The sequence below is a fragment of the Anopheles merus genome, chromosome 2R, assembly GCF_017562075.2.
Source record: "Anopheles merus strain MAF chromosome 2R, AmerM5.1, whole genome shotgun sequence".
Taxonomy (NCBI): Eukaryota; Metazoa; Arthropoda; class Insecta; order Diptera; family Culicidae; genus Anopheles; species Anopheles merus.
The window spans coordinates 17,356,801-17,384,005 of record NC_054082.1 but is presented as its reverse complement, the minus strand read 5'-3'; the positions used below and the strand labels follow the sequence as shown (position 1 = coordinate 17,384,005).

The window sequence follows — 27,205 nt, the reverse complement described above, 5'->3', positions numbered from 1 at the left end:
AGAAGCCCGCCAGCCCACCAGCCAGCCAGCTAGCCCCAAACCGGAGAGGCAACAACAGGCCAGAGCGCCATCCAAATGGGAGGGGTTGGGCGTGCTGAGGGAGCTGCATGATGCGCGAGAGCAAGCAGAGACAGACAGAGGCAGCGGGAGAAGAAATTGTGTAAGTTGCTTCTTTTTATCTGCCACGGAACCGCACGTTCCGGTTCCAGTCTGCAGTCGATATTCAACCCGAACGGACGTACGAAGCAGAACCTGGTTCGTACGCGCGCAAAAGGCAAAGCAGAAGAGGATCGAATTCTGGAGTGCCCCCCGGGGAAAGGTGTCCAACTTTCCCAAACAAACTGTGCCCAATCGGTCGAGGCGCTGAAGGTTTAGCTACAAGTGAGTTTGAGTACTTATTGCGCTCGGTGCTATACACCTTGGCGGGGGAAACGCTAACAAAAAGACGGTTGGCATAGTAACGTTCGGTCTTCGGATGGGCGTAGCCCCTCTGTCCCAGATAGTAGGCGAGTTCTGGGTGCTTGTGAAAACATCAAATAATTCATCCAGGACACTTTCAACGTGAGTAGGGGAGCCAAAGCCCCCGAAGCGGAAAGATTTGTGGACTTGGTTTTTCGGAGTGCGCGAGTGATAGAATAGCGTGTGTGATTTTGTGTGCTCCTCTACAGTGCTATCTCGCTAGCAAAGTGATCCTCGCGGTAGACCAAGTTTGTGGTTGGTACGGACTTTCAGTGCATTGAATTCCGTGCATTCCGTTCCATTCCCTGTGGGCGAGTGCTCTCGAAAGTACTGCCGATTCAGAAGGAAAGTAGAACTACACAGCCCTTGGTGCCCTCCCAGTAGGCGACAACGAACCGGACCTCATCGGTGTGTTTGGTCGTCGACTTCTGTTCTTCGTCCGTGCGCTCGTTCGCTCGTTCGTACGGCTGTTCCACGTTTCTCGCGGTCATCGTGGACCACAACCACCACACTATAACGGTAAGAATCTCTAGGTGTAAGCCTGTTGCCTAGAATGTTGGTCACTGCTCTGTGGAGGCCAAGGGCGGCCTCTCCATCCGCACTGGTTCCCTCTTTTGCAAACGCGTAACACACATTCAAATGGCTTCTTGTTCTCTCGGACTTGTTACAAGAAACGTTGGGAAGGAACACACAACACAACAAAAAAAAAAAAACACGGTGTACGAGAGGAAAGTTTTTTCACGCCCTCTTCTCCATTCGCTGCTGGAAGGCTTTAACGACAAAATTGATGAAATAGACAGAAAAAAACACAAGCACAGAGATTCATGGCTGAGATCTTGGATGCTTTGCTTTGATACAGTGTTTGTGGGTTTGTGTGTGTGTGTGTCTGTCGTTCGAGAGAAGCTTCTTGACGACGATGCTCCATCGAAGTAGGCTAACCGATGACGTGCGACTACGTCCCCGCCCGGCGGTCGCAAGTGCGCTGGTGTGAATGAACTTTGCCTTTAGTGGTTGTGGCCAAACGGGAATGAGGCCGTCTGCCGTCTGTGCCCGGCGCAAGGGAACACAGCAGAATATTGCGACCCCTTTCGGGAAAAACCGTTTTGGAACGCCTGCATTTGGGGAGCAGGAAGCAAGCTCCACATTCCGTTTTTGGGTAATCGTTATTAAATGACGATCGCCGTGCCGCCGAGACGACCAACGCCAAGGTGTGTCGTTTCATGGCGATCTAACTGTACCCCCTTGTGGAGATGATCCATTGCAAAAAGAATGCAATAATTAGTCGAAAGTGTGTGTGTGTATGTGTGTGTGTGTGTGTGTGTGTTTGTTTGCATTTGTATGAAAAAAAGCCCCAGCGACACAGCGATTATGGTCACCGCACCCGACAGTGACGGGCGGTTGGTTGGGATTCCCTCGTCGGTCGGTTTTCGTATGGTAATAACTTAATCGATCGTTAAAGCGTCACCGCTCGGAGAAAGTAGTGACCTCATGCGCGAGTTGTACGCGACGGCAACAAACGTGGCTAGCGGAGAGTAGTGAGGGTGGGAAAAGGCGGCGCAGCGCGTTGAGCTTTGTTGTGAAGGCGTGCAAGCATGTTCAACGCTACCGCAAGCGACGAACCCTTTGCGCGAGCCCCAAACCGTTTGTGTCCGTTTTCAAATACACAGACACACAATTCGCTTTGCATGTTTTTCTTTCTTATTTTTTAATGGTTAACCTCGTTTTGCTTGCCGAGGCATATTTTTACCTCTACCCGGAATGAATTTTTGATGCGCCTTTTTGTGGTTTTTAGGGCTTCCCTCGCTCGTTCAATTGAAAACAAATTTCTCTCGCCCGATAACAAATGAAATCGAACCGGATCGAAACGGATATCGTTTGCTGCTGATGATGATGGCGCATCCTTTCCACGGCCCGATCGATAGACGCATTGGAGATGACCCAAAAAAAAACAGCCTCCCTCTCGATACAATTGTCCTCGCAAACGCAAACACTGTGCGCCGTGTTCGTTTCCATACGCCCATAAGCTTCCGTAGCCCGGGAGGAGAAAGTGTAACACGCCAACACCTTATTCTCAACAGCCACGGCGCATTCCCGGCATGGCGCCCTGGTCCCCGCTGAACAATACGGAGGGGGCTAAGCGGAAGAAACGAGGTTGGTTCTCACGCATCTCGGCCAACGAGTCGCGATTGTAATCGGACGATAAGGCGGGTAAACTGAATCGCACTGATTAACCTGAATTTCCGCCCAGAGTCTTGGCGGCTGTGTCGCGCCGATGGCACCCTTCCCACTGGAAAGGTGGGCAACGGTGCGTGTGAGCTGCGACAGAACCCATTGTGTTTTTGGCCCACGGAGCAAAGAAAATATCCGACGTAGTAAGCCAGCAAAGCATGTCAAAAGCAGGGAGCTTGTCGCGCTGGCATTGCAATCATATGCTCACGGCACAAGAACAGAAGCCTGGCGTTTGTAACCCACATTTGCCACCCCGGGAAGGGAGATGCTCCCCCCGCTGTAGGACCTCTTTGGGGAGTGTCTGTCACTGGAAAACAGTGCGCATTTATTGCTGCACTGTTTAAATGGTTCCGTTTTTTTTTTATTCAACACCCGTCCGGGCGCGCACCTGGCCGGAACAACGCGAGGCACTCATAAAACTAGCTCATGCTTGAAGCCATACCCCGGGCGTTGCATGGCTGTCGGTTTTGGGTAAATATTGTCTTTTGTCGGATTTGCATCCGTGAGCGTTTGTTTTTGCATGCACTTTTTGAAACGGGGTTTTAAATGGTTGCGTTCAGTACCATTTAAATGCATTTACTTTTTGCAGTGTGGTTGTGGGCTTTGCTTCTTCTACACGCGATCACCACTGTCCGATCGTTGTTATCGCTCCGCCGGGCCAGGAGCACTTTCAGCACGGGGGAGATATAGATTGCTATAATAATGGGCATGTTTGTCCGAGCGGCCCTCTGTATGGTCTGCAGTATAAGGAATGGTGCGCCACGTTTCACAGAGTGAAGAAGAGAGTTGGACAGCAAGAAGGGAGAAGCAGAAATGCTTACGTACAGGGAGAGGGAGGGGGGGTGCGTGAGGGAAGGGGCATAATATCGTAACGGGATTTCCCTGGGTTCGCACCGGCCAGGAGTTCATGAACTTGAAAACGAAACCAATGATCTGAGACCGACAGGGAAGGGGGCGAGACCGGTGTAGCCAGCCAGGGCTGCATGTATGCTGACCGGAACATCCAGCTGTCTTTGGTGGATGCGTGATTTGTTTTGCTGCTGCCGAACGGGAAATTGGGCGCGCTTCACACACCGGCCAAACGTGTGGGAACGAATGATCGTGCTCCACCCATTGTGTTTTTGCAGCAGCAGCAGCAGCAGTTGTTGGCTCTACACACAAACACGTAAACACACACTTGATGTGCAAAGAGCTGAAGATCAAGTTCAAGGTACTGTAGGGGAGCTTCAGCTGGCTGCGATCGTGCTATGTGCCGAAAGAAGGAGGAGGAAACGAATTGCACCCCAAAAACTCGGCTCGACTCTCGAAACAGGCGACGAACGCCTAGACGGATTCGAGAAGGGTGCTAAAGGGCTGCGTTACGTCGAGATGTGCGTGCGCTGCATTATGCAACACACGATTGCATGGAGTTGGAATGGACAGCAACAGATCACCCAACCAGTCATCCGAAGCGTCATCAACGTTTTCAACGATTGCAGCCATTCCAAGGACCGGAGATCTCGACGGGAGAATTCGAATGTGTGTGTGCTGTACAGTACAGCAGAAAGTAGTACATCGGCCCATGAACGACGACAAAACGAGGGTATGTGGAGGAGAAGGAAAGGTGCTTTGGTTCGATAGACGATCGTCTTACCCGACCCCCTCTGCCCCCCAGTGTCTAACCCAGTCGCAGAGTACATTGGAAGATTTAGGTCAGATCGCGCAGTGTTCACCTTCCTTCCTAATATTTAACGGTGCATCAAATGGAAGCGATCTAGCGGAGAGGGCACACATACACGTACATAATCACACACGTACGTAAAAGCTGTTTATCTCTTTAGGGATGCTTACACCTTCACGTAACGTGTACGCGGGGCCTATTGTTGTGCAAAACAAACAAAAGCACAGGAAGGGGCCAAGGAAGAGAAGTGAGGGGAAGAAATGAAGGGTGACTCCCGTTTGTCTCCTCCACCCTCGGGGGATCTCTTTTCGGGAAATCGTGCAGTCGGCTGGTTAGCACATTCTTTACCGTAAACGAGGTTATGCCGTGCTCCACACTTGGCATTGGCTTTGGAGTGCGACTTGCGAAAGGGGACGGTTGAACGTCCTTTACGGTATGCATGCCTTCGTGAGGAAAGAGAGTTAGGTAAGAAGAAGAAGAAGAAGAAGTAGAAGAAGACGAATACAAAGAGATATAAGGAGAGGCGGAAATAGGTGACATAATTCGATTGACCAGTGCGTGTCCGTTATGAATGTGCGCGCGCGCGGTGAACGGTTATTGCGGTGCGTGTTGAAATTCGTCAGCCGTGCAACTGTTGATTGATCGATAGGGGTTGGCCTTCGGGGTTAGATGGATGATTCAGTGTTTAGTGTTGTCGGAAAGGGCTTCAACTACTGCCCATGGAATGTTCTTTGACGCTACAATTCTTCCATTCTTAACTGAAATCTCTTGAACTGGAACTAATTCTGGGCCAACATTTACTTCTCCAATACAGAGATGAGACCGATCGTAGTTTGCGCGCTAGCCCTGCTGCTCGTCAGCCCGGCCCTAGCACGGCCCAACCTGGTGGAACCGATCTATCTGCGCCGGCGCAGCAACCCGCTGGAGATCGTGGAGGAAAGCGTCGAGTCGGGCAGCGTGCAGCCGCACGACCCGTCGGCAACAACGCCGAGCAGCTCCGAGCAGTCGTCGACCGGCCGGACGGAAGCAGCGACCAGTGCAGCGACCACCGACGGCAGCACCACCAGCGCCAGCACGTCCACGCACCAACCAAGGTACCAAACTACTAACGATGGTCTCTCTAGCGATAGTTTAATCAAGGAATTTCTACTAAAAAACCTGGCCAACCTGCAGGGCCAGTCACCGGTGCCGGTGGCAGCACCGGTCCCGGTCGATGGGGCCGGTTCCGAGGAGCAGAACACGCTCCGCTCGGTGTCGCTTGGGGGGTTGGGCTATCCGCCGCGGCCGAACTGGGACCCGCCGGAGAGTGCGTACGTCTATCCGATCAAGAGCCAGTATCCGGCACCGTTGGAGGTGGAAATTGGTCAAAAGCGTAAGCCGGTCATCCACAAGATCATTACGAAGTGGTCGGACAAGACGTCGGATGTGTTCAATGTGGACTACGAACCACCGTCCGGTGTCTCTCTGCTGCGACCCTCGAGTCAAATCTATTCCACTTTTGGTGTCACGAAACCGGCAGATACGCCGGTGGAGCAGGAACAGTTGTACGGTGGCATCACCGGATCACCGGAAGTTCTCTCGACAAACTTCCACACACCGTCGGAGGAGGTGTACCAGGCGGGTCCAGGACCGATCGTGAGCGATCAGCTGATTCCAGTCAGCTCGTCCGGCACAAAGCACAAGAAGCACAAAAAGAAGAACAAAATCAAGATCACAATCAAACCCACGTCGTCACCCTACGGAGGGCCCGTGAAGGTCACTCAATCGCAACCGCAGGCCGATCCGGACCGTCCAGATGCGGTGTACTCGGGTGAACAGGTCGGAGCGGGTTGGAATCCGTACGAAGATCCGTACGAGGACCCAGTCGATGATGCGAACCCTTACGACGAGGCAGGCAATCTGAAGGGCGAAGGTGTGACGGACGCGGTGTCGGACTGTAACGAAATTATGATCTCGCTAAACGGTAAGCAGGGCTGTAACGATATACAGATCGCGATCAATGACGACAACCCGAGCCCGACCAAGCAGGGCGAGCTGACGAAACTCGGTCCGGGAGCGGCTGGTGCAGTGCCGGGAGCGGCCGTAGTAGCGGCTGGAGCTGCAGCCGCCGGAACGGCCGGTGCTCTGTCTGCTGCGCCCCAGGCAGCAGCCGTCCCAGCGGCGGCTGTTGCGAGCGACGTGGCGTTTGCGGCTCCATTGGCGGCGGCTGCTCCACTAGCCGCCAACCCGATCGTGCCGGTAGTCCCAGCCGCCGTACCAGCTCCGGTGTCGAGCTTTCTCAACACACCGATCAGCAGTCTGGTGAGCAACATCATCCGGCCGCCGGTACGTATCGGGGCGGCCGGGCAGCCGGCGGCTACCATCGGCAACGGGATCGGTGCGAACCAGAACAAGCTGAAGCCGACCAAGCAGGGCAAACCGTCGCACGATCATGGTTCCTCCTCGCTGCTTCCCGACGTGTCGCACGCCCTGCTCGGCATGATGGCGGCCGTGTCCGCCATGACACCGATGAACATGTTCGTGCTCGGCATGACCAGCCTGCCCGTGCTGGCCATGATCGTCGGTACGGTGGCGGCTGGTATGTATATGTACAAGTTTTACTATCCGACGCCGGTGCGCCACTACAGCACGACGGTGCTGGTGCAGAAGAAGCCACCCGTCTCGTACCACTGGATACGGAAACCGGTACGGCGGCCCGTTTATCGGCGGCCAATCCACGTCGGGTCTTCGTGGACGGATTACGATCCACACAGTTGGGGCCCGGCCGCCAGCTGGGATAATGATCGGCGGAGTATGCGCCAGCACAGTGATCCGTACCGGCGGCACAAACCGACCAGCCCAGTCAATAGCAGTAGCTCCACCGTTCCAAGTTCCCGGGTCCGATAACACACCACCCAAACCCCTTTTCCGCCACTTGCAGCGTGCCAACTGGACCTCGGAAATGCCCCAGGCTTTGATTTTTTAGTAGAACATTCCTTGCGCAACACTTACGGACAATTACCTGACACTTACGACACACATAAACACATATAGACAGACACAAACCAATGTACCGATTAGTCAATAACCATCCAAACCCAAAAAAAAAAAAAACAATACCGCAACCATGTAGTAGCATGAAGTAGCATGGCCGGTGTCCTTTAGCTTCTAGATTGTAAGATGTTATCTGTTAGTGTGTAGAGCTCGTATCTTGCTAGAAGTATGTAGCATTTGTCCGTAAAACTAATTCCACCTGCATGCATGCGATCGAACGATCGGCGCCGCTCGATTTCCTAAACCATCTCATCTCATCGATGTTTTACATCTCTCGAAAACCCATCGCAAACATACGCTGTATCGCCTTACAAAAGCTGCTTACATATGGCTTCGTCTCATCTCAGCATTAGGCCGCATTTCGCTTCAGACTCTCGCCGATGTATGTACTTCATTCACACCATTCCTTTTTACACGCTTTTCCACACCCGCCAGGGGAGCGTTTGAGAAAGAGAGACACATAGAGAGGGGGGGAGAGAGAGAGGGCGAATGTTCGATTTGTTTTGTAGACATAATTAGTGTAATTTCAGTATTCACCGCTCCCAAGTATCATAGCGCAAAGCAGCGCTCAAACTAATCGAACCAACCAGCTAGGAACGATGGAGAGCCACCGCCGCAACAGCGGCGTGTTTAATAGTTTTATTAGCCGACCCGAGTACCGGTTAATGGTCTCTGGCCTGGTCTGAGTCTGCGGTCCTCTGGGTCGAGATTCGGAGCTACTTAGTGCAATATAAGTATACGTAAATCAAAGGCGGCCTCCGTATACACACCTCAGAGCAAGGGAGAGATAGCGAGGGACAACGCAGTCACACTTGCCGACCCGGAGCGGCGGAGGATGATGATCATCGTAATTTCAGTCCAGCATTTGGAGTTAATTGCCCCCGCCGGTGTTGGTAGGTTTTCGCGAGCCGGTCGCGCTACCCGATATCCGCACCTGACCTGACGTTTGTGAAAGCGTTTGACAATCGATCGAGGCATGCTGCGGAGTGGAGACTGAAGCGAGATGCTAAGAGCGCGTTCAGGTCTTGGGAAGGTTGTTATCCTCCTGCTTTTTCTCCTTCCGATGCGCGCATTAGACACGAGATCTGCGAGATGATCGCTGGTATCGCTTTCACGCGCGGTGTATTTTTTGTTGTTGCAGCATTTCAAGATTGAGATGAGTGAGATCTTGCCGATGATGTATCCTATTATCTGGTCTTTTCAGTTTGTGGAAGGTATCGCTGCTCATCATGTATAGCATTTCTCCTTGCTGCCAGGCAAACAACTTATTTTAGTTCTAGTTCTCTGTAGTGTGTAGTGGTTTTAAGCAAAAATGGTAAGCTAGTAACTCGTAGATTAAGAAGCATGAAGCAGCGTGATAGTACTGTAGAACATGTAGAACATGGCGTATCAATCGCCCACAGTACAGGAGAGGATGGATTTCAGATTGAACGTTTAGTTGCGTAGTAAGATGAACAAACGATATTAAGCGCATGACTGCATGGAAACACCTGTAAATCGTTAGGCTGTAGAGGGTAGTACTTTTCATTTTAACTCGTACCTTTAGTTTCTCCGCTCGTACCTTCCCGTCCCGGGCGACCTTAGCATGTAAGCGCATGTGCATGTGGCCTCGTTCGTACTGTAATGTAAACCGGCTGATCGAAATGTAGATTTGCTAATAGTGTGATCAGCATCCAAAACCAACCAAGTACCGTGACTAACAAAAAACCAATAAAACGATTATCAAGTACCTCCGCATAACACCCCTTTCAATCGAACATGATGTTATTTCTTGCTGTACAAACAAAAAAGCCTCGTTTACCCCATCGAACGATCGTTCGCGCCGATGCTTGGTGGCGATGCGATCCCTTTCTTTCTCACTTCCTCTTTGCATACTTTTCCTCCTTCCTCTTTGCATGATCAACTGGTCCTCTTATTTACTGAAAATAGCTAAGTAGCCTGCCTCAGGGCTTGCATGATCTGCATGATTAGAACGTAGCGGGGGGAAAGGGAAGGTGATCAAATGAAACCCACTTCATGGCCTGCTGGGCCATTGGCACACCGGATCGATCCAAAGTTGCGTGGCGTTCTAGAAATATATCTATCTTCTTCTCATTGCAGCTACGCGTTCAAGCGTCCCGAGCTGCTGAAGACAAAGCTAGGCACGTCCGGGTTCGTGGTGTCCACCAGCACGAAGGTGCTAACCGGTGGGGCGAGTGCCGCTTCCGGTGCGTCCCAAACGCGCCCCCGTCCGGCCCTGCTGACCGGATCGGGCGAGGCGAAAGCGCACGATCAGCTCACGCTTTTCGATCGCTTCGGCGGCCATGCCGGGGTGGCGGAACCGATGACGGACGAGGAGTACCAGAACGAGCTGCACCGGGCGACGGAACGGCAGCCCCTGCGAACGACCACCCCGAGGGAAGGGCTTTCCACCTGGGTGCTGCTGTCCGGCAGTGAGTCGAGCGAAATGAAGAGCGAATCAACCAGCACGCCCCGGAAGCCGCAGGTAATGACGACGACCACCACGACAACCACCACGAGCACGCCGAAGACAACGACGAAACGCTTCCAGCCGAGCACTCGGCGCGTCATGCAAACGACCCCTGCCCGTCCGGCCCGGACGACCACAACGACCCCAAGCAGTGTCAATTCGGAGGAAAAGAAGGAAAAGGCCAACAAACCGGGTCCGAAGCAGAAGATCGTTTCGACCACCCTGAAGCCGGTGATCGTGAAGAAGGTGAAGAAGCCGCCGACGACCACAACGACTACCAAAACGACGCCCAAGCCAACTACCACTACCTCCACCCCCACGACAACCACCGAGATGGTCATTACCGAGCAGAGTGCCTCAACGGTGGCCAACGATCTGCTGGCGGCCGTCACCGACGACAGCTCGATCGAATCCTCCACCTTCCTGATACTGGAACCGAAGGACGCACAGTTCGATCTGCCCGAGGATCGTTCGCCCTCGAAAACGGCCCCGGCCGCCGGCAGCAAACCGGCGAAGAAGCCAAGCCGCAAACCGGCCGCCAAAGCGCCGGGCAAGAAGAAGCCAGCGAACAAGAAAACGCGCAAACCGGAAGTGAAGGACGTGCTGCCGGGCGACAAGAAGCCGGGCAACAAGAACAAACCCGTCTCGACGCAGATCATCAACTATCTGTCGCGCGAGGTCATGCCGACGGTGGGCGTCGGGCTGGTCGGGCTGGTAATGGCCGCCGGGTTGGCTTCGTACTTCCTGGGCAGCCCGCTCGGTGCGTTGCGCCGTTCGGACGACCGGAAGGATGATCTGTACTACTCGAACTACGAAGAGTACGCTGGGGCGGACGGGCAGAACGAGGAGGACGTGTTCGGGAAGCTGATCGCGGGCATGCCGGATCGTTCGTACTACCGGAACAATGCGCCGGTACGGCGCCGCACCCAGGTGCAGCCGGTACGGACCGGCCACCAGTACTACCACGTGCAGCCGTACGCGGCCAACAAGTATCCGCACATTACGTATCGCAACCGGGCGTACGGTGGACCGGCGGCCGGTGGCCCCAGCGCTTCCGAGCCGATGTACACGAACGTGAACCGGCCGGCGCAGGCCCAGGCGCAGGCAAAGTCGCAGAACGAGTTCTTCTACAACACGCCACCGACGCCGTACTACCCGATGCGCACGGTTTCGGCCGAGGCGCCGACGCATCAACCGGCCGCTCCAGTGTACAGCGCTGCGTCCGCGGCATCCTCCCAACCAGCAACGACAATCGCCACCACAACAACCACGGGAAGTCCTCCAGCTGACAGCAATTTCAACACGGCAGCTGAGCCGATGGTCGAGCCCGAGCACGAAATGATGCCCAATCCGGAGGCCTACTCCTCGGAGCACAGCCCCGAGCACCATGCGCAGTACGTGGTGGGGGCAAGCTACTCGGACAGCATGCTGGACATGATCAACTCGGCACCGGTGCCGGAGCATGGACCACGGCGAAAGCGTCGTGCTGTGATGGAGACCGATGGGGGCGAGGAGGAGTTTGAAAACGAGATCGATGTGGATGAGGATCGTCCGAAAGATCAGACGACCAGCCATCCGGGAGAGGCGGCGGAGATGAGCTTTTCCGAGGGAAGCGAGACAACGGTTGGACCGAGCACGGGCACGACGACCGAAGCGCACCGGTACACGTGGGGCGACTTTATCCGAAACACGGTCGAGCGCAAGGTGGCGATGGGCATTCACTTCCTCCAGCACGTCACGAGCGACTTTCAGCGATATCTGAACGGTGTGCATGATCGGTTCACAGTGCAGCAGCACCACAATCAGACCGGCTCCGGGGACACGCGTCGGCATTAGCGAGCAGCGACAGTATTATAGAACGACACACACACACACACGCACGCAGGTTCTGAACCTACGCGACCTATGGGATTGAGGATAGAATTCTCGACACAGACACACGGGGCCGCACACGCGGCGCCGAGAGCTCTCTTCTGATCTTGTAGGTCGTCCGAACTGAACCGATCGCACGATGGCGATCAAACTAAAGTACACAGACAATAAGGCTTTCCTTGCATCCATTCTGGTGTGGTGTGTGTGTGTGTCGGTGTATATGGGTGGAAGCAAATTTTATTTATTTTTCTCGCACACATCCTAAGCGCACCCTGGGGCTGTAGCTGCGTGGCGATGATTTTATCGCACGACAAATGGCGTTGATTAGTGTTCGTTTTGTTCTCGTCCAATGGAGTTTTGTTTCGTGTAATTGTTTTAGGGACATCCGAAACACACACACACACACACACACACATCTGGCAGCAATGGAGCCACGGAATTTTGTTTGTTGGTGTATTTTACGCATTTATTTACAAATCCTTTTACAGGGTTGGTTGTGTACCGAGTTAAATATATCAAAAACAAACAGGTGAAACATAAATAAAAAAAACAAAGGTTAACAAACGACGCCTACTTGGGAGTACATCTCCCGTGCAGCGAGATCCTCCCTCCCGCGTTCTACAAAACGCAAACATTTTTATATTATTTTTACGTACTTAAAGAAATAAATAAATTATCTCACACACTCGACACGGACGTCGTTTTTCGCTTCCAATTGATCCCCCACGAGGCTCTATTTCTTCTTCTTCCCGAGTACCATCGGTGCGAGGATGGCCATGGTGGCCGGTACCATGCCCGCCCCGACCGCCGCCAGCACGGCCGAACTGTCCTGGGCCGCATCGCGCCGCATCAGCGAGAATGCTTGCGGCGACCCGGCGGACGCGGACCCGCCGGTGACTTTCGGATGCTTTTTCCTCTTCTGGCTGTGGCCGGTTGGATTGTCCGCCACGACGGTGCCTTTGCGCTTGCCGCCCTTCTGCTGCTTGACCGCATCCTCGACCGTCTGCGTCGAGGAGGACACCTCGATCAGCCCGTTATGCGAGGTGGTCATGTCGTGGGCGTTCTTCATCGGTAGCACGGTCAGCTTGACCGTCTGGTGGCTGGTGGTGGCGGCAGGGGAGAATGTGATCGCTCGCTGTCCGTGGCGGCGTTTCGGGTACTGGTAGCCCTTGGTGGTGGAGATTAGCACCCACTCGCCGTTGCCCCGGTCGGGGTAGGAGACGGGGCGGACACGCTGACCGTTGGTATCCTGTCCTGCGCTGTAACCGTTGGACGGTCCCGCACGATCCGGTGATGTCCCTTTGGGGAAGTTTGCTGGCCGTCCGTCCGTTATGATGTCCCGATTGGAGATCGTTGGGTTGGGAGGACCCTGGTCGTGGTATGCTTTCATCGCATCGTATGGATTGCTCGTGTGCAGTGGTTGCTGTTGCTGCTGATCGTACCAACCGTCAGCCAGCTGTGGCTGTGGAGCTGGCGACGGCCTACTACGATCCGCATCCGGTCGCTCACTGTACAGCGCCACCGTGGGACGTCTTCGGTTGTAGAACGATTCGGGGGGTGGTTGTGTTGAGCTTGGTACGCGGTTCACTGCACCCCCGTACCCGTAGCCATCGTCCTCCTCGCCGGTGTAGTAGCTGGACGCTCCGATAGAGCCGGACGTGGCCACCGGTTTGTATTTGGGCGTTTCCTCCGCCACTCCAGCATTGCCTACCGTGTTCCAGTACTTGTCGAGCGCGTGCTGCATCGCCGTCACCTTGCCGGGCTGGTGTTTGTTCGACTCCGACGACGTGGCGTGCCACTTTGACACCTTGCTCTCCGACCACGGTACCGCTTCGAGCGTCACCCAACCGTCCTTAACGTTCCACGGGTGGTTTTTGTGGCCCGGGTGCGTTGGCTGAGGTTGCGTCGGGTAGGCAGCACTCTCCTGGTACCATCGCTTGTTGCTGCCACCACCACCACCACCATGCCGCTCGTGTGTATCGGTGAACACAAACTCGTCCTCCACTTTTGGCTCATCCGGCCCTGGCGCACGCTCGCTGCCCTGGCTCGCGGCCTGAATAGCATCCAGGTGTGGCGGGACCCTGTTTCGGTACTGATTCTCGTCCCGCGTACCACCACCACCGGTACCTTCCTCGACGTCGTCGTCAGCCGCTGCGACCTCGTTCTGATTTCGGTTAATGCTGTTGTTGATCATCGTGATCTCGTTCAGCCGCTTTCTCGTCGCGGAATCGGCGTTGCGCAGCTTCTCCGAGTACTCTTTGAGGAATTTGTTCAGCAGTTCGGGCGAGTAAAGGGTTTTTCGGCTTCCTGGCACGATTTGTTCACCCGAGCTGGCACTCTCCTGGGACGGGCGGCTCACACTGAGCCCGGTGCTGGTCCGGAAGCTGGTGGTAGGTCCTCCCGGTATTTGGACTTCCCGCGGGAACGTGTCCAACGGCGCCCGGTGATCGTACGGATCGGTCGCTTCGATGATCGTGATCGGTTTCGAGCCGGGCACCTCGATCTCGTACGTCGTAAAGTTCTTCGACGCCATGATAAGTTTGGGCGAGTTGGTAAAGTGTATCGTTTCGGCGGAAAGCCATCCAACGCCGAGCGAACACATCCACAGCACACACCAGTACCGCCACCAATCACTGAACCGATCACCCATTGCACTGTTGGATGATTCTCACTGTCTGCGTTGCGTTGTTCAATGTTTCCCTTTTCCAACGATCGTTTTCCACACTACCACGCAAAACACTAGCTTCGATCAATCGATCAACGGACCTTCGAGATCTTCGACACACGCACACACACACACACTGTCACCCTTAACTGTACGATGAAACGGCGCTCGATTCTGACGGCTGCTGTCTTCTGCTGCTGTCTGTCTCAGCGTCTAATCAATACTCGCACATCACGCCCAGGCGACTGAAGTGGCGGAGACTGGTTGTCCTACTAATATACTTGACTTTCTTGGCTCGTACGCTTCGGTGTGTGAGCGCGCGCCCAACAACCGCGGGAAAAAAGGGGGTTGACAGCTCAGCTCAGCTGGCTGGAACGAGCCATCGAAGGCAGCGTTGACTTGTGGTGCCATTTCTTGCACCCGTTGCTTCTCGCCTCTCAGCACCACCGCACAAAGGAGCGGATGGAAGAAAATTGCATCCACCACTAAACCCCTTCCCCTCCCCCCCCCCCTCTCCCAGGGCGGTGTAGGATGTTTGGTGACCGCGCATGACTTGCTCGAAGGCTCGACAAACGGCGACGGCGAACGACGCGATTGAGCTGGAAAAGAAAAAGAAAGCTCTTGCCGTGGCCGTGGAGAAAGAACTGGCGTTCCTTGACGCTAAAACTGCCTCCCCCCTACCCCCTCGCCATCCCCACCCTATCTATTAAAGGGAGGCGGGTGAACACAACGAAAGAAAGAGAACCAATTTTCAATCTTACGCTCACGCGAAGGGCGTACAGCAGGGCACCGGTAAAGGTGAAAGTATACACAGAACGCTTGCGCGTGTTGACAAGCGCCCTTTCGGTGTGCGAGTATTGGTGTGAGCATGCCCGGTTCACCGTACCACCCATAAGGACCGTCTGCCGCGGTCTTGCGGCGCGAGAAAATGGGAGCATTCGTTGACCCTTAGGCCACCGTGCGGCCATTGCTTTGTAGCGGGCGTGCAGTGTTTCCCCCCCCCCCCCCCCCCCCCGCTAACGGTGTCACAGGGATGACGGTGCAGAAGCAGGAGTGTCGATCCACCCGATCCATGGGAAACCGATTTTGAAGGTGCTCAGCTAAGCGAACGCCCGATGGGAAATAGAGGTTGGTGGGTTTTTTTTTGTGTGTAAAATCACCCCAAAAAAAGCAATCTCCAGATTGCCACCTGCACTAGGTAAAATAACACATCAGTTCCAATTCGCCTGCCACGAAGGTTGAGCGGGAAATTATCAAAAACAATTGTAAAACGGGGCAGACAAACCCGCCCTGTTTGCTCTCACTTTTGATTTCGAGGCGTGAAAAATTATGCTCTCGGGAGTGTTGTGGATCAGTGTCCCCTTCCACTCGGGGCCCGTTGCCGGCGAACGGTAACGTGCGTCAAATCGTTCACGGTCACGGAACGGTGATCTAAACGGTGACAATATTATTTACCTCAGCAATTCATTTATCAAGTGAAGCAGCTGTCTGTAAATGGAAGGTGTGACGATGGTGGGCACAGCGGGACCACATGTTATGCTTTCACTGATCTTCCATAATGGTGATCGTGGGTGGGTTCTTGCTCGGTTCGGCGCCGTTAGCGTGCAATTATGCACCACCCTACTCCCTTGTATAGTTTAATTGGAAATTGCACGTGTGTTGCTATTTCTCAATCATAGCGAGCATAGAAAAGCGACATCAGTATCTGCGGATCATGGCTAATGTAGATACGGTGCGGCAACCAGCTACAATTTAATTGGTTCCGATGCGTTGGATGAAAGGGAAATTTCTTGTAATGTTTGCATTACTGAGAGTTATAATAGAAACGAACGATATCAAGAGAACAGAGGTGTTTTTTAAAGGCAATCAAGCACATTCAAGTACAATGGTGATGGTTTATTTTTTCAACAGAAATTGCTTAGTGTCGTTTTTAAAAGTGGCCGAACGGTCGTCAACTCACACAACATGCCCGTCATGCGGTCAAGCCCCGAATGGACCGTGCCCCCATACTGACTGTCCTGCTATCGGTAAATCATTAAGTCACTGAAAGCCAAACACACTGGTGATTCAGGCAGGTCGTAACCGACAACGGTAGGTGTGCCAAAGAAGAAGAAAAAGAAGAAGGAGAAATTTTTAAAAGTACATCGATCAAATTTAAAGAAGACATTTTAAAATCCTACATCTGCAAAAGGCTTTTTAACGTTTTGCCCCTAAATGTATGCAGTTATGAGTATTAGCCGAGACACAATCCAAAGATAGCGCCCCCCCTATCCGCAAAAGGCGGTTTTCGCCGCAATTTACGACCCGCTGCGCAAAGCGACGGAAGAAATCATGCCGTTCGGAGAATTTTATCATGCCATCTTTTTCCCTCCAACGGCAAATTTGTCGAGCAGCTCGTCGAGCTGCCCGTCCCTGGCTCCGCCTCATACCCCTCGCCTGAGCGCGCTGCCGAAGGTTTGGGTGTGTTGGTGCGTCAGACGGCCAATCGCTGTCAGCCATTGTCCGTGCTTTTTCCCTCCATAGCGCTATCTCTTTCTCGCGTGTGGTCAATGCTCATTAGTTGCTGTGGCGCTTAAAAAACCGTTTACACACATTGCTGCGATGAAGTTGCATTTTCACAAATCAAACCAAAAAAGCGCAATGAGTTTAATCAATCCAATGTAAAAATGACTACGGAATCACTAGCACACGATGGAGGGTTTGCTGTGCAACGCGCAGAACCCTAATTCGCTCTAACACGTTCAGCCCGGCGCTGATTTTCATCAACTTTTTATTCCGCCGATATCTTGAACGCAAGCTGATTGTGAAATCGGCATACTGGAAAGTTCACTGGCAGTCCCTGGGGCCTGCCATCGAACTGAACGTGCTAAGCATTAAGCATAACACTAAGCTTTTGCTTTCGTCTGTTGTGGATTACATAGATATGCTAAGCATCCTGCGCATGGTTGTGAGTGTGCGTGTGTATGCAAAACTGTCGCCAAATGTAATTTCTTCCGGAATGTTATGATCCATCGGTCAAAGAAAGGAAGGTGTGCATGATAGTGGCGGATTAGGGGAATCGGGGTCCCTAGGCGGAATGACGAGTTGAGGCGCCTCTAAATGGTAACTGATGACAGGGAGGAGGGGGTACTGGCACACAGCTGTTGGGAAATAGAACAGTATACTTATATTGCCGGCGGGGGAGGGGGGGTGGCCATAGGACCCCTACGATCATCGGTCACAGGCCCTAAAATTGTTGTCGCCATGGGGGGGGGGGGGAGGTGCAAATGGTTCTCCTGCCACGGAGCCCCAATGACCATCTTTCCGGGGGCCCTTGTCGCTAACACTCTGTCCACTTTTAGACATACGGCATACTACAGACTAGAGAACTTCGGTGACCGCCTAGTCCGCCTACCGTTAGATCCACCGCTGGTTCATGACGGAGGTTTTTTTTTATCGTGGAGGTGCATCCTTCCCTCTGCCTGCAGCGTATGCATCAAGCAGGAGACAGTGTGGCAGTATGCAAGTTACCCGCTGGATAGGAGCGGTCCCGCGGCACCGCCATTATTCCTCACATCTTAACAGCATGCCCGTCATGGGTTCTAACCGCGTATGAAGCGTCCGCCGTAGCAAGAGGTGACTATCCGACTACGTGCTACTCAAGACTTGAAAAGACCGGCATGATCGCGTTGGCTATTACGCCAATAATAATAATAAGAAGAAGAAGAACTTAGCATAGCAGTCCACACTCGGGGAAGGTTTTTGTTTTGACTTTGGTGCTGCCGGGTCTACTGCTGTGGCGTGACAAATGCACGGAATGCACTCGACCAAAACATGAACCTACCGATCCGAACCCATGCCAAGGCATTGCCGGTCAACCGGCGTCATGATAACTACTCCAAACCAACAAGCCACCAGATTCTGGACGGACAGGTGCAGCACCATACGCGCACCGTAATAAACAAATCCAGAATCCTCTTTTGTATGGATTCAATTCAAAATGTTGTTTCCACTTGCGTCCGCTAGCTGAATTAGAAATAAATGTGCAACATATCACACGCACGTTTGCTTAGATCATGTGTCTTTTTAATACCCCCAACAGCAGAACCGATCGCAAAGATCGTGGTGCCAATCCGATAGTTGTGTTGTCTCTCAGGTAGCGAGATCGAAAATGCATGGACTTTGTAGCCGTAGCGGATGAAAATGTACGCATCAGAATCAAATAGTTTTGGGGTTTCCAAACGCACACACACACACACACACACACACACACACACACACACACACACACACACACACACACACACACACACACACAAACGAACACACACACACACACACACACACACACACACACACAAACACACACACACACACACGCGCACACACGCACGCACGGACGCGAGCACACACGTACGCACACACACACACGCACACATGCACACATGCACGTACGCGTGCACGCGGGCACGCACTAGCGAAAGCGCGAACGCAAGCACGCACCCACGAAAGCGCGAACGCAAGCACGCAAAATGGCCAGCGCAGATTTTGGTACATTTTCTGCGCTGGAAACTGCTCGAATTTGCGCAGCGGGGTATGAGGCGGAGCCAGGGACGGGCAGCTCGACGAGCTGCTCGACAAATTTGCCGTTGGAGGGAAAAAGATGGCATGATAAAATTCTCCGAACGGCATGATTTCTTCCGTCGCTTTGCGCAGCGGGAGGCATGATAAAATTCTCAGAACGCCATAACGCCTTCCGTCGCTTTGCGCAGCGGGAACGTTCACACGACGTACACACGACGTCGAAAATTTTTGAAATTGTCGGTTGGGGACGTCGAAATTTTTTGAAATTGTCGGTTGGGCATGAGCTTTAGCCAAGACATAACCCAAAGCTAGCGCGAGCGAGGCGATCAGCGCCATCTAGTAGGAACGTGAAGGAAGCTTGCCTGGAATTTGGCATCCATTCGCGGTTTTGCCTGTTTTAAACGATTTTGATTCTGATTCGTGAATCAATGCACATGTACAAATAGTAAAAAGAATAAAGAAAAAATATCGTACTTTGATGGTTAGTGTATTGTACCTTGAAACTATAAAAGTATTTTCCGTATTTGTTTGTAAAGTATAAACACCAACAATTACTTTCTCCTATCAGCATTTTAAGCAATATACAAAAACACATTTAGCACCTCGCGGCAGACGCAGAGGCAACCGGCTGACGAATAAATCAATGCAACCATCCCTTCGCGCGCAGTTCATTTCGGTGTAAAGCGATGCCGTAAGCATCTGCAATCGAACCCTAATCGAACACCTCGCGGGAGCAATAAACAATCACGAAGCATCCCACCGCGACACACACACACGTGCTGCCCGCACAAGGTGTGCACATTCATGCGCAGTCGAAACAACAACAAAAACAAAAGAAATAAACCAAAAGAAAACATTCCGCGTAACTTTCACTCAATCGCTGACGTTCGACACACGAAAGTAATCAATAGAACCGGAAAATGGACGTGTTACTACTTTTACAGCCCTCCTCCCTCTTACCCCCGTACTCACTCGCATGCTGTGGCAGGGCAGGGAAGGTCCTAACGCGGTCCCGATTAACTATTACGAAACGTGTAACGGTGTTAGCCCGTGGCCGTGGGGAAGAATAATTATCGAACGAAATATGCGTGAGAAATATGTGGTACACGCCGGGATCGTCCGACCAGGTTCGCCGCTGTTCGTCGGAAACGATTTTGCTCCCTCGGGGTCCGGGGTCGGTACGACAAAGTCAACAAACCTGCGCGACCCGGGTCCGTTTATCCTTCGGGCGGACGGCAGATCGTAGGCAGATCTGTCGATCGGTCCGATATATGTGTATGTGTGTATGAGCATTTTAGTTTGACGCGCTCAAACAGTCATAGTCCAATGGCCAATGGCCTCGCGGCTGCCCGATCAGTGCCGACTGCCGGCATCTCCCGTTTGATGGGCATGGGCGTTGAAAGGTGCTCATTAGTGGGAGCCGCCTTAGCGCGGTCGTAATGGGATTACTCGTTTCATCGCGGCACGAAAATGCGGCACGCGTTCGGAAAAATGCAACGGCACCACAAACGCGTCCTAAACGAAGCGTAAAGTCGGAATTGAACGATCAGCCGCAGGGTTCGCGCTCTGGCATTTTCCAACGAGGCGGCTCAAGCGTTTTAAGTAAATTATGTCAAAAATAACACCCGCGATGGATTCCCCGAGAGATTGTTTGTGTTTGTTTTTACGTACGATCATTACGTAGCTCACGGGCGACACATTTCCTAGGCGTTGATCTTAATGGAACACGCGCGCGCGCACACACAATGATGCAATTGTGCAGTGTGCAAAAACACAATAGCCTCGAGCAGCCCGTCCTGCAGGCATTATGTCGGTCACAGTCCTTTAACAGAAATGTCCCCTCCTCAATCGAACCGCAGAGTGGCGAGTCCACGGAACACACCGACCCCGCGTGCGACATTATGCTTTATGCTTCGAATGGCACAGCGAGTGCAGCCAGATTTTTGCCACTGTTTTTGCTTACTGAAGGGTATCATAGCATCGTTTATGCCTTTATAAAATCCCTTGTAACGCAACTCGCTGCTCTTAATCGCAAAGTGACAGCGGCAGACACGGGTACGCGTATTTCAGAGTCGCTTTTCTAGCATCAAACGCATCAAACGCACGGTGAAAAGCAGAAGCGTCCGCAGTGCTTCACAGTGGACATGTTCTAAAGGTAGTGGATTCGTGTGTAAATGATGCAAAGTGTACTATCCTTGCCCGTGGCTTCCGTGCTGTTGGTGTGTGCGTGTTTGTTCGTGCCCTTCGTCCGAACGATCGAGGTGCACGAAGATGTCAACGAAGGTCCCACGATCGGTGCCCATCTGCGCGCGGTAAACGCGTCCATTCCGCATACCAACGCAACCGCTGGCCCGCCGGTTGTTGAACGCAATGTAAATGACCTACCGCCGCCGTCCGCGCCACCTCTGCTGCATCGGCCGCGTGAACAAATCGCCACCGCCAACGCCAGCCCCACCGCCAGTGAGGCAAGCGCGGGAGAGCAGCCAGCGCTGGTTGCAAATAATTTCACCGCATTTCCCACCAATCATAAACAGCATTCCGGGGCGAGCACGGTGCACGGCCAAACGTCATCGCCATTAACGACGGAAGTGGTTGCAATCGCTGGCATAACTTCCGTCTTGTCGTCCGCCACCCCAACGCCCCCGGTCGCCGCCGCGGTCGGCGGGTTGTCGTCCTTTCGAGCTGCGTACGTATGCAAAACTAATACCCCGCGGAAAACAGAAAACCGCCCCAACAGCACAATGGTTGCCCATGCAGCGGGCGGCAGGTTAAAGTGTGTGAATTTGAAACAGGGTAGAAATAGAGGGTGAGAGATAGAGGGGGAAAAACACACACAGATGCACATATCGCGCATTAATATGCGGATCTAACACGCGCACGGTTCGTCTATTATTTCACGATACGAGCTGCAGACGACGGGCGGAGGGACTGGGAGAACACCTGCGGAAAGCTGTGATCCGGAATCCGGAATGTTTTGTGTTTTGTGCGATCAGTCGAGATTGATTTCGGTTGAATGTGTGTGACGCTTCACTTTGTTAATGTTGTTTCTTCACCGTTTTGTCTGCACTGTTACGGAACTAGAGATGGGTAACGCTGATTCAGATTCATTCATTTGGATGAATCTTTAAAGTGAATCATTGATTCAGAAGCTCTCATTTTGAGTTATAAAAATCTTTAAAGATTCTTTAATTTGGAAAGTTTTGGGAAATTCCTATCGATTCATGAGTGTCGGAAGATTAGTGGAACTCTTAATGATTAATATATTCATTAAACATGTTCCCTCTCTGTTGTTAATAACACACACACACCGTTTAAAGCGATCTTGAAATGATCGATGTCACAACTACTTTTTGCTCCAACGTTCTTAAACGGTTTCTGAGTTCCACGTTATGGCTAACCTATGCTTGATGTGAAGATCACACGAAGATGCCCCTCGTCCGAAGATCAAATATGCACACACGATGTATACTGCAAACTTTTCATAATCAGCTATAAATAAAAAAAATCATTCTCGAATCAGGAATCTTTAAATAGTAATCACAATTTAGCGATTCCTAACTCTTTAGACGTTCTTGAATGATCATTGAAGATGTGCACTAAAATATATGCATGCATCTTTAAAGATAAAGGTTTTTTTTTGCGAAAGAGTCATAACGCACAACACTAAACTGGACAATATTGCTATGATCATCTTGGAAGATCGCCAAACAAACAAAGCAAAACAAAAAAAGCAGCAGAAGAAACCAAACACGTGATCGATTCGTGCACATGTTGCGAAACGGATGACCGAACAGGCAATCGCAGTTGTGGTAAATTACACTCACTGACCACCACCTTACATGGGGTAGAGGAAGGGGCGGTACAAGGGGAAAGACAATTCACTGCATGATCGCGGAAGATCCACCAAACCACAACCGGCCGGTGTTAAATGGATTGCGTGTACCAGTGCGTGTGTTGTACGTGGTTTTTGTGCGATGGAGCGAGGGGACGAGAGTCGGGGTGCGCAAAGCAGGTACACAGCAGCGCACGGCCCGAAGAAAGACATCATCAAGCCGTAAAGAAAGTGATACACTTTCACTGTTATCGCGGGCTAGCCGCGAAGGGTGCGTCGCCGTGCGGGCAGTGCCGTATTGCGTTCGTTACTGACTCTTAGGCCGTTCGTTTGGACAGCCAGTAGCCAGTACGACGGTTTGCATGAAATATGATTATGTCTTTAGGATCTCTTTTAATGCCGGTTCCTTCAGCTAAGCTAACTAATTTGTGACACATAGCTTGAAAAAGGCTCTAGCTGTCATCGCCAGCCACGAAGAGACGTGAAGTTTTGACCAGCTGGACGACTCAAACGACCCACAACTAGCTCCCTGCAGGGGGTTTTCGTAACACTTTCCTTTAAACCTCGACGGCCACCATGTCGCAAGGGACGGCGACTTTATTTCCATATCCCTGGATCTTCACAAAACTGTTGCGTGCTGGAATGCAAAACTGTTTTCGCCGCCACGACCCGTGCCGCATTGATGCAAAAGTGTATAACTTTTTTGTGTGCCTTTTTTGTGTTTCTCTCCTCTTTCTTAACCGCTTCGCCGACGCAGCAACGGTCGTTTGTATCCAGCGCGGGGCACCTCGTCGATCGTGAACGATCGTACAGTGCAGCACCAGATCTCGAGCTACCGGAAGCGACAGCTTTACGCAAGTGCAGCGCCGCGCCGAAATGTCACTGGCAGGTAGGTCGCACATAAATGGCATCACCATCTCGCCAGCCATTACGGCAGATCTAGATTTGCGTCCCTTTACGACTTTCTTTTACGCTTCCCAGCTCCTCCGAGGGACAGTTTGCCAAGGAGTTCGTCCCATCGCCCGAGGTGGTGCCGTTTTTCAACGAGGACAACTCGGCACCGGGCAGTCCCGCAGCGGGCACGGTGGATGCCCCCTACCCGTCCGGACATTCCGACGCTGACTCACGCTGGTATGCCGGTGGGATTGGCCTATCCGGGCACGGGGCGTACGCTAAAGCGGCTCCCGGTGGGGGTGGTGGCTCATCGGAAGAGTCGGGAAGGTGGGAGCATAAGTACGGTTGGACCACTCCTCAGACCCACCAGCGCCATCAGCCCACGGTGCAGATAAAGTTCCCGCAGGATCCAACGCCGCACTTCCCCACGCCCAAGGGCAAGTGGAAGTGGATACCGGAGGAGGAGGAGGAGACGGAATCAGCGCAAGCGGCCAAAGCCGAACGTCCACGTCCAGCGGAGACCCCGTTCTCGTCGCCGCTCGGTTCGTTCGAGGAGCAGCATTTCGGACGCCCTCAGTTCGCGTATCCCGTACCGACTGCGGTGAAAAGTCATCCGTACAGCTTCGATCGGTCCCCGGTAGAGGGTACCTTCAGCATTGAACCGGTGCTAATAGCCAACCATAGTAGTGCAGGTGGCGGTGTTGGTGGTGGCAGCAGTACCGGTGGAAGTGCTCCTGGGACGGAAAGTAATGAAGCTGCCGGTGGAATCGGAGGCACGACCGACGTTAAGCTGGCGGGCAAAGAGGATGCACATCTCAAAGGGTAAACGCTTAGTAACCTGTCGCATTGTTTTTGTGCCGATTGTGCAAATGCCACACTAATTACTCGCTGTTTCTCCCTCTCTCTCTCTTCGCAGTGTTTCACCGTGGAAGAAAATCATACACGTTCTGAGTGCAGCCATTCCGATCGGGCTGCTAATATCGGCGCTCACGCCACAGGTCGTTTACATCAACCCGAATGCCACGCAGTAAGTGAGCGCGGGTTCGGGGGGGCTTTAAACTTTTGAACCACGGCCGGTTCCAATGTCGTAATTGTCAGAGTCAGGGATGGGTTGGGGAAGGAGAGAACGAAACCTCCGCCACAAACCATTGTCTTGTTCCGTAGGGAGCGCCCTCTCTCTCTCTCTCTATTTCTGTATCCCCGCTGTACAATTATTTTTGGCGTGCAACGAAAAGTGGGCTCCAAGCCAATTTTCGCCAACTTTCGTGGCGTAATTTCCCTCCCGCGACCAGAGCACCAAATGAGCTGCGTACACACACACACACGGGCGTGCGTTGGCGAATAAACCGAAAACGAGATTATGTAGCTGCATTGCTGCGTGAAAGAAGAAAGGTGAAAATTGTGGACACAACAACAATGCAGCAACGCCGAAGCCAAAACGAGGCGAAGAAGCGAGCCGTGCAGTGCTAGAAGCCATCGCAGCAGCCTACTTTAAGGCGTTCACACACACACACACACACACACACGCACGCTGTAGTACACAGGTTGCCGGTGTGGGTCTCCGCGCGCGACAGCGCGTCTTTTGATGCCGCGGGCTAGTTAGGGGTGGTGGGGGCTCTTAGTTCGACGAAAGTGAAAACGTGTTTCCAAAGTGCTGCGTGCTTGCTGCTGCTGTTGTTGTTGCTGTTGTTGTTGCTACTCCACATTTCTCTTCCTTCCTTCCTTCCGTTCGGTGGGGAGCGTTTTTTGTTTTTGCATCACTGGCCCGAGAAAGAGGAACGGGGAGAAAGGTTTCAAGATTTTTCGCCTTTTTCTCGTTTTACCTAACGCACTCCCCGGCCGTGGTGGTGGTTTCTTCGTCTGCGTGCCCTGTCCGCCTTTGGCATGTTACATCAGTTATGAAAGATGAATGAACCGCGGTTAGAGTGGTGCGCGAGCGCGTACGGTCACCGCGCGGCGTGACGACGATGCGCTTCGATGCAATGGCGCATGGAGACGGCCACCTGTTTGGAGGGTCCCAGTTGGAGCTGCGATCCCACGATCCCACGTGTGGCTAATCGCAATTTGTGGCCCGTGTGGTCAGGTCAGGGCAAAGGAAGCTGAAGCGGTTTGCTGTTGTGCTGATGCTGCCTGTCCAAGCGTAGTAGGCCACGTAGGTTGTCGCTCAAGATAAGGTGGGAGATTGATTGCGGATCGAAGGCCAGCTTCATTCAACGCAGCATCCGATGTTTGACAAAAATGCTCGAGAGACTCTGGCAACAAGAGACTAACCTTACCAATAAGTGTTTTTAATGCTAAACACGCAAAAAGTTTACCAATGGCTGACAATTTGCTTAGTAGATGCAAACTATTTCACCAACATTTATCTTTCCCTGCCTATCTAGACCGCCCATCCAGCTGCAAACGCCGACCCCGGTCGGTGGTAGCGCTCTGTCCAGCACGCCAACGCGTCAGCGCAGCCTCGGACAGGATGTGCCACGGTTTCTGCTAGCCCAGCGCGGTCTCGGTGCGGATCCGGACGCGCTGGTCCGGCTGCTGCGCAAGCTGAACGCGCTCGAGCAGCGCGAAACGCCAGCACACGACAATGACGACGGCAAGGGCACGAACCGCCTAAGTGACAGCAGCGCTGCAAGGCTGCAGGGATGCGACTGGAAGCTGCTCTGCCAGCTCGTCCGCCAAGGAATGTCCGGCATGGGCACGGACGCACTGCACAAGACGCTGTGGAAGATTGTCAGCGAGTAAGTGTAGTTGTTCTCTCACGTTCCATTGGAAGAAGGGGGTGGTCGGGGGGGAGGCTCATCGCATGCATCATCACTTTCACTGTCCGATACCTTTCCTCCAGGACCTCCCCATCGGAATGGCAGGCGGCGGACGGGCTCGGGCTGGACGAAACGTTCCGCCTCATACGGGACGGTGATTGCGATCGGCTGCAGCGCACCTGCGACCAGGACACTTGAGGACGCGGTTGCGAAGACGTGGTAAAACAAAGGCCCACCACCCAACACGAAGGAGAAGGCTTCGGAGCGAGCAGGGAGGACAGCAACGGGGGACATCGTTTTAACAAAGCGAAAGTCGATAAAGTGCATCTTTGGCCCCACCGGGTGGTTATACAGTGTGCAGCCCGCGGCGCAATAAAACGAGATGGATGGAGAAAATAATTGTTTATCTGTATGTAATTTGTTAAGCTACAATGCTCGCCTGTGTGTGTGTGTGTTTGCTTGTGGCTGCTGAAGATGCATTAACAGCTACAGCATTGTTGGTTTTATCTGAGGAAATTTGTATGTTTACGATATAAATGCGTTTCCGTTTATGTTTCCAAAAAAACCCCATTTCAACTGACAGCTGTCACAAAGTAGGCGCTGCAAAATGAGGGAAATTGTAAGGTGCGGAAGTGCATCCGTGTAATTATTCAAAACATCCATCATCAGCAGCACAACAAGAAGCAATAAATAATTAATTACACATTTGTTAATCGATAACAATCCTCCCCGGCCCATGTTCGTTTAGGGAAGCAGTTTTTCAAGAAGA

General features: G+C 52.7%; 3 protein-coding genes across 3 annotated transcripts; 2 read left to right on the top strand and 1 right to left on the bottom strand.

The window, feature by feature from the left end:
- Positions 1 to 215: 215 nt before the first annotated feature.
- On the top strand, positions 216 to 12,384 carry LOC121589279. Its single transcript, XM_041908053.1, has 3 exons — positions 216 to 978; positions 5,163 to 5,442; positions 9,482 to 12,384. Exons 2-3 carry the CDS (start codon positions 5,165 to 5,167, stop codon positions 11,685 to 11,687), a joined length of 2,484 nt encoding a protein of 827 aa, XP_041763987.1. The 5' UTR covers positions 216 to 978; positions 5,163 to 5,164; the 3' UTR covers positions 11,688 to 12,384.
- Positions 12,385 to 12,400: 16 nt separating this feature from the next.
- Positions 12,401 to 14,623, bottom strand: LOC121589280. The gene has a single exon (XM_041908054.1). The coding sequence runs from the start codon at positions 14,371 to 14,373 to the stop codon at positions 12,457 to 12,459; it is 1,917 nt and encodes a 638-aa protein (XP_041763988.1). The 5' UTR covers positions 14,374 to 14,623; the 3' UTR covers positions 12,401 to 12,456.
- Positions 14,624 to 21,007: 6,384 nt separating this feature from the next.
- Positions 21,008 to 26,819, top strand: LOC121589287. The gene is made up of 6 exons (XM_041908064.1): positions 21,008 to 21,637; positions 23,541 to 23,672; positions 23,765 to 24,499; positions 24,594 to 24,704; positions 26,062 to 26,415; positions 26,520 to 26,819. The coding sequence occupies exons 1-6, from the start codon at positions 21,126 to 21,128 to the stop codon at positions 26,632 to 26,634; spliced, it is 1,959 nt and encodes a 652-aa protein (XP_041763998.1). The 5' UTR covers positions 21,008 to 21,125; the 3' UTR covers positions 26,635 to 26,819.
- The last annotated feature ends 386 nt before the right edge of the window (positions 26,820 to 27,205 follow it).

What these genes read in the sequence shown, in the direction of transcription:
- LOC121589279 (XM_041908053.1), top strand. Translation starts at nt 5,165, where the DNA reads ATGAGACCGATCGTAGTTTGCGCGCTAGCCCTGCTGCTCGTCAGCCCG. An exon ending in ACGTCCACGCACCAACCAAG is followed by an intron (nt 5,443 to 9,481) that starts GTACCAAACTAC and finishes TTCTCATTGCAG; the next exon opens with CTACGCGTTCAAGCGTCCCG.
- LOC121589280 (XM_041908054.1), bottom strand. Translation starts at nt 14,373, where the DNA reads ATGGGTGATCGGTTCAGTGATTGGTGGCGGTACTGGTGTGTGCTGTGG.
- LOC121589287 (XM_041908064.1), top strand. Translation starts at nt 21,126, where the DNA reads ATGATGCAAAGTGTACTATCCTTGCCCGTGGCTTCCGTGCTGTTGGTG. An exon ending in TTGTCGTCCTTTCGAGCTGC is followed by an intron (nt 21,638 to 23,540) that starts GTACGTATGCAA and finishes TCGCCGACGCAG; the next exon opens with CAACGGTCGTTTGTATCCAG. An exon ending in ATCAACCCGAATGCCACGCA is followed by an intron (nt 24,705 to 26,061) that starts GTAAGTGAGCGC and finishes CTGCCTATCTAG; the next exon opens with ACCGCCCATCCAGCTGCAAA.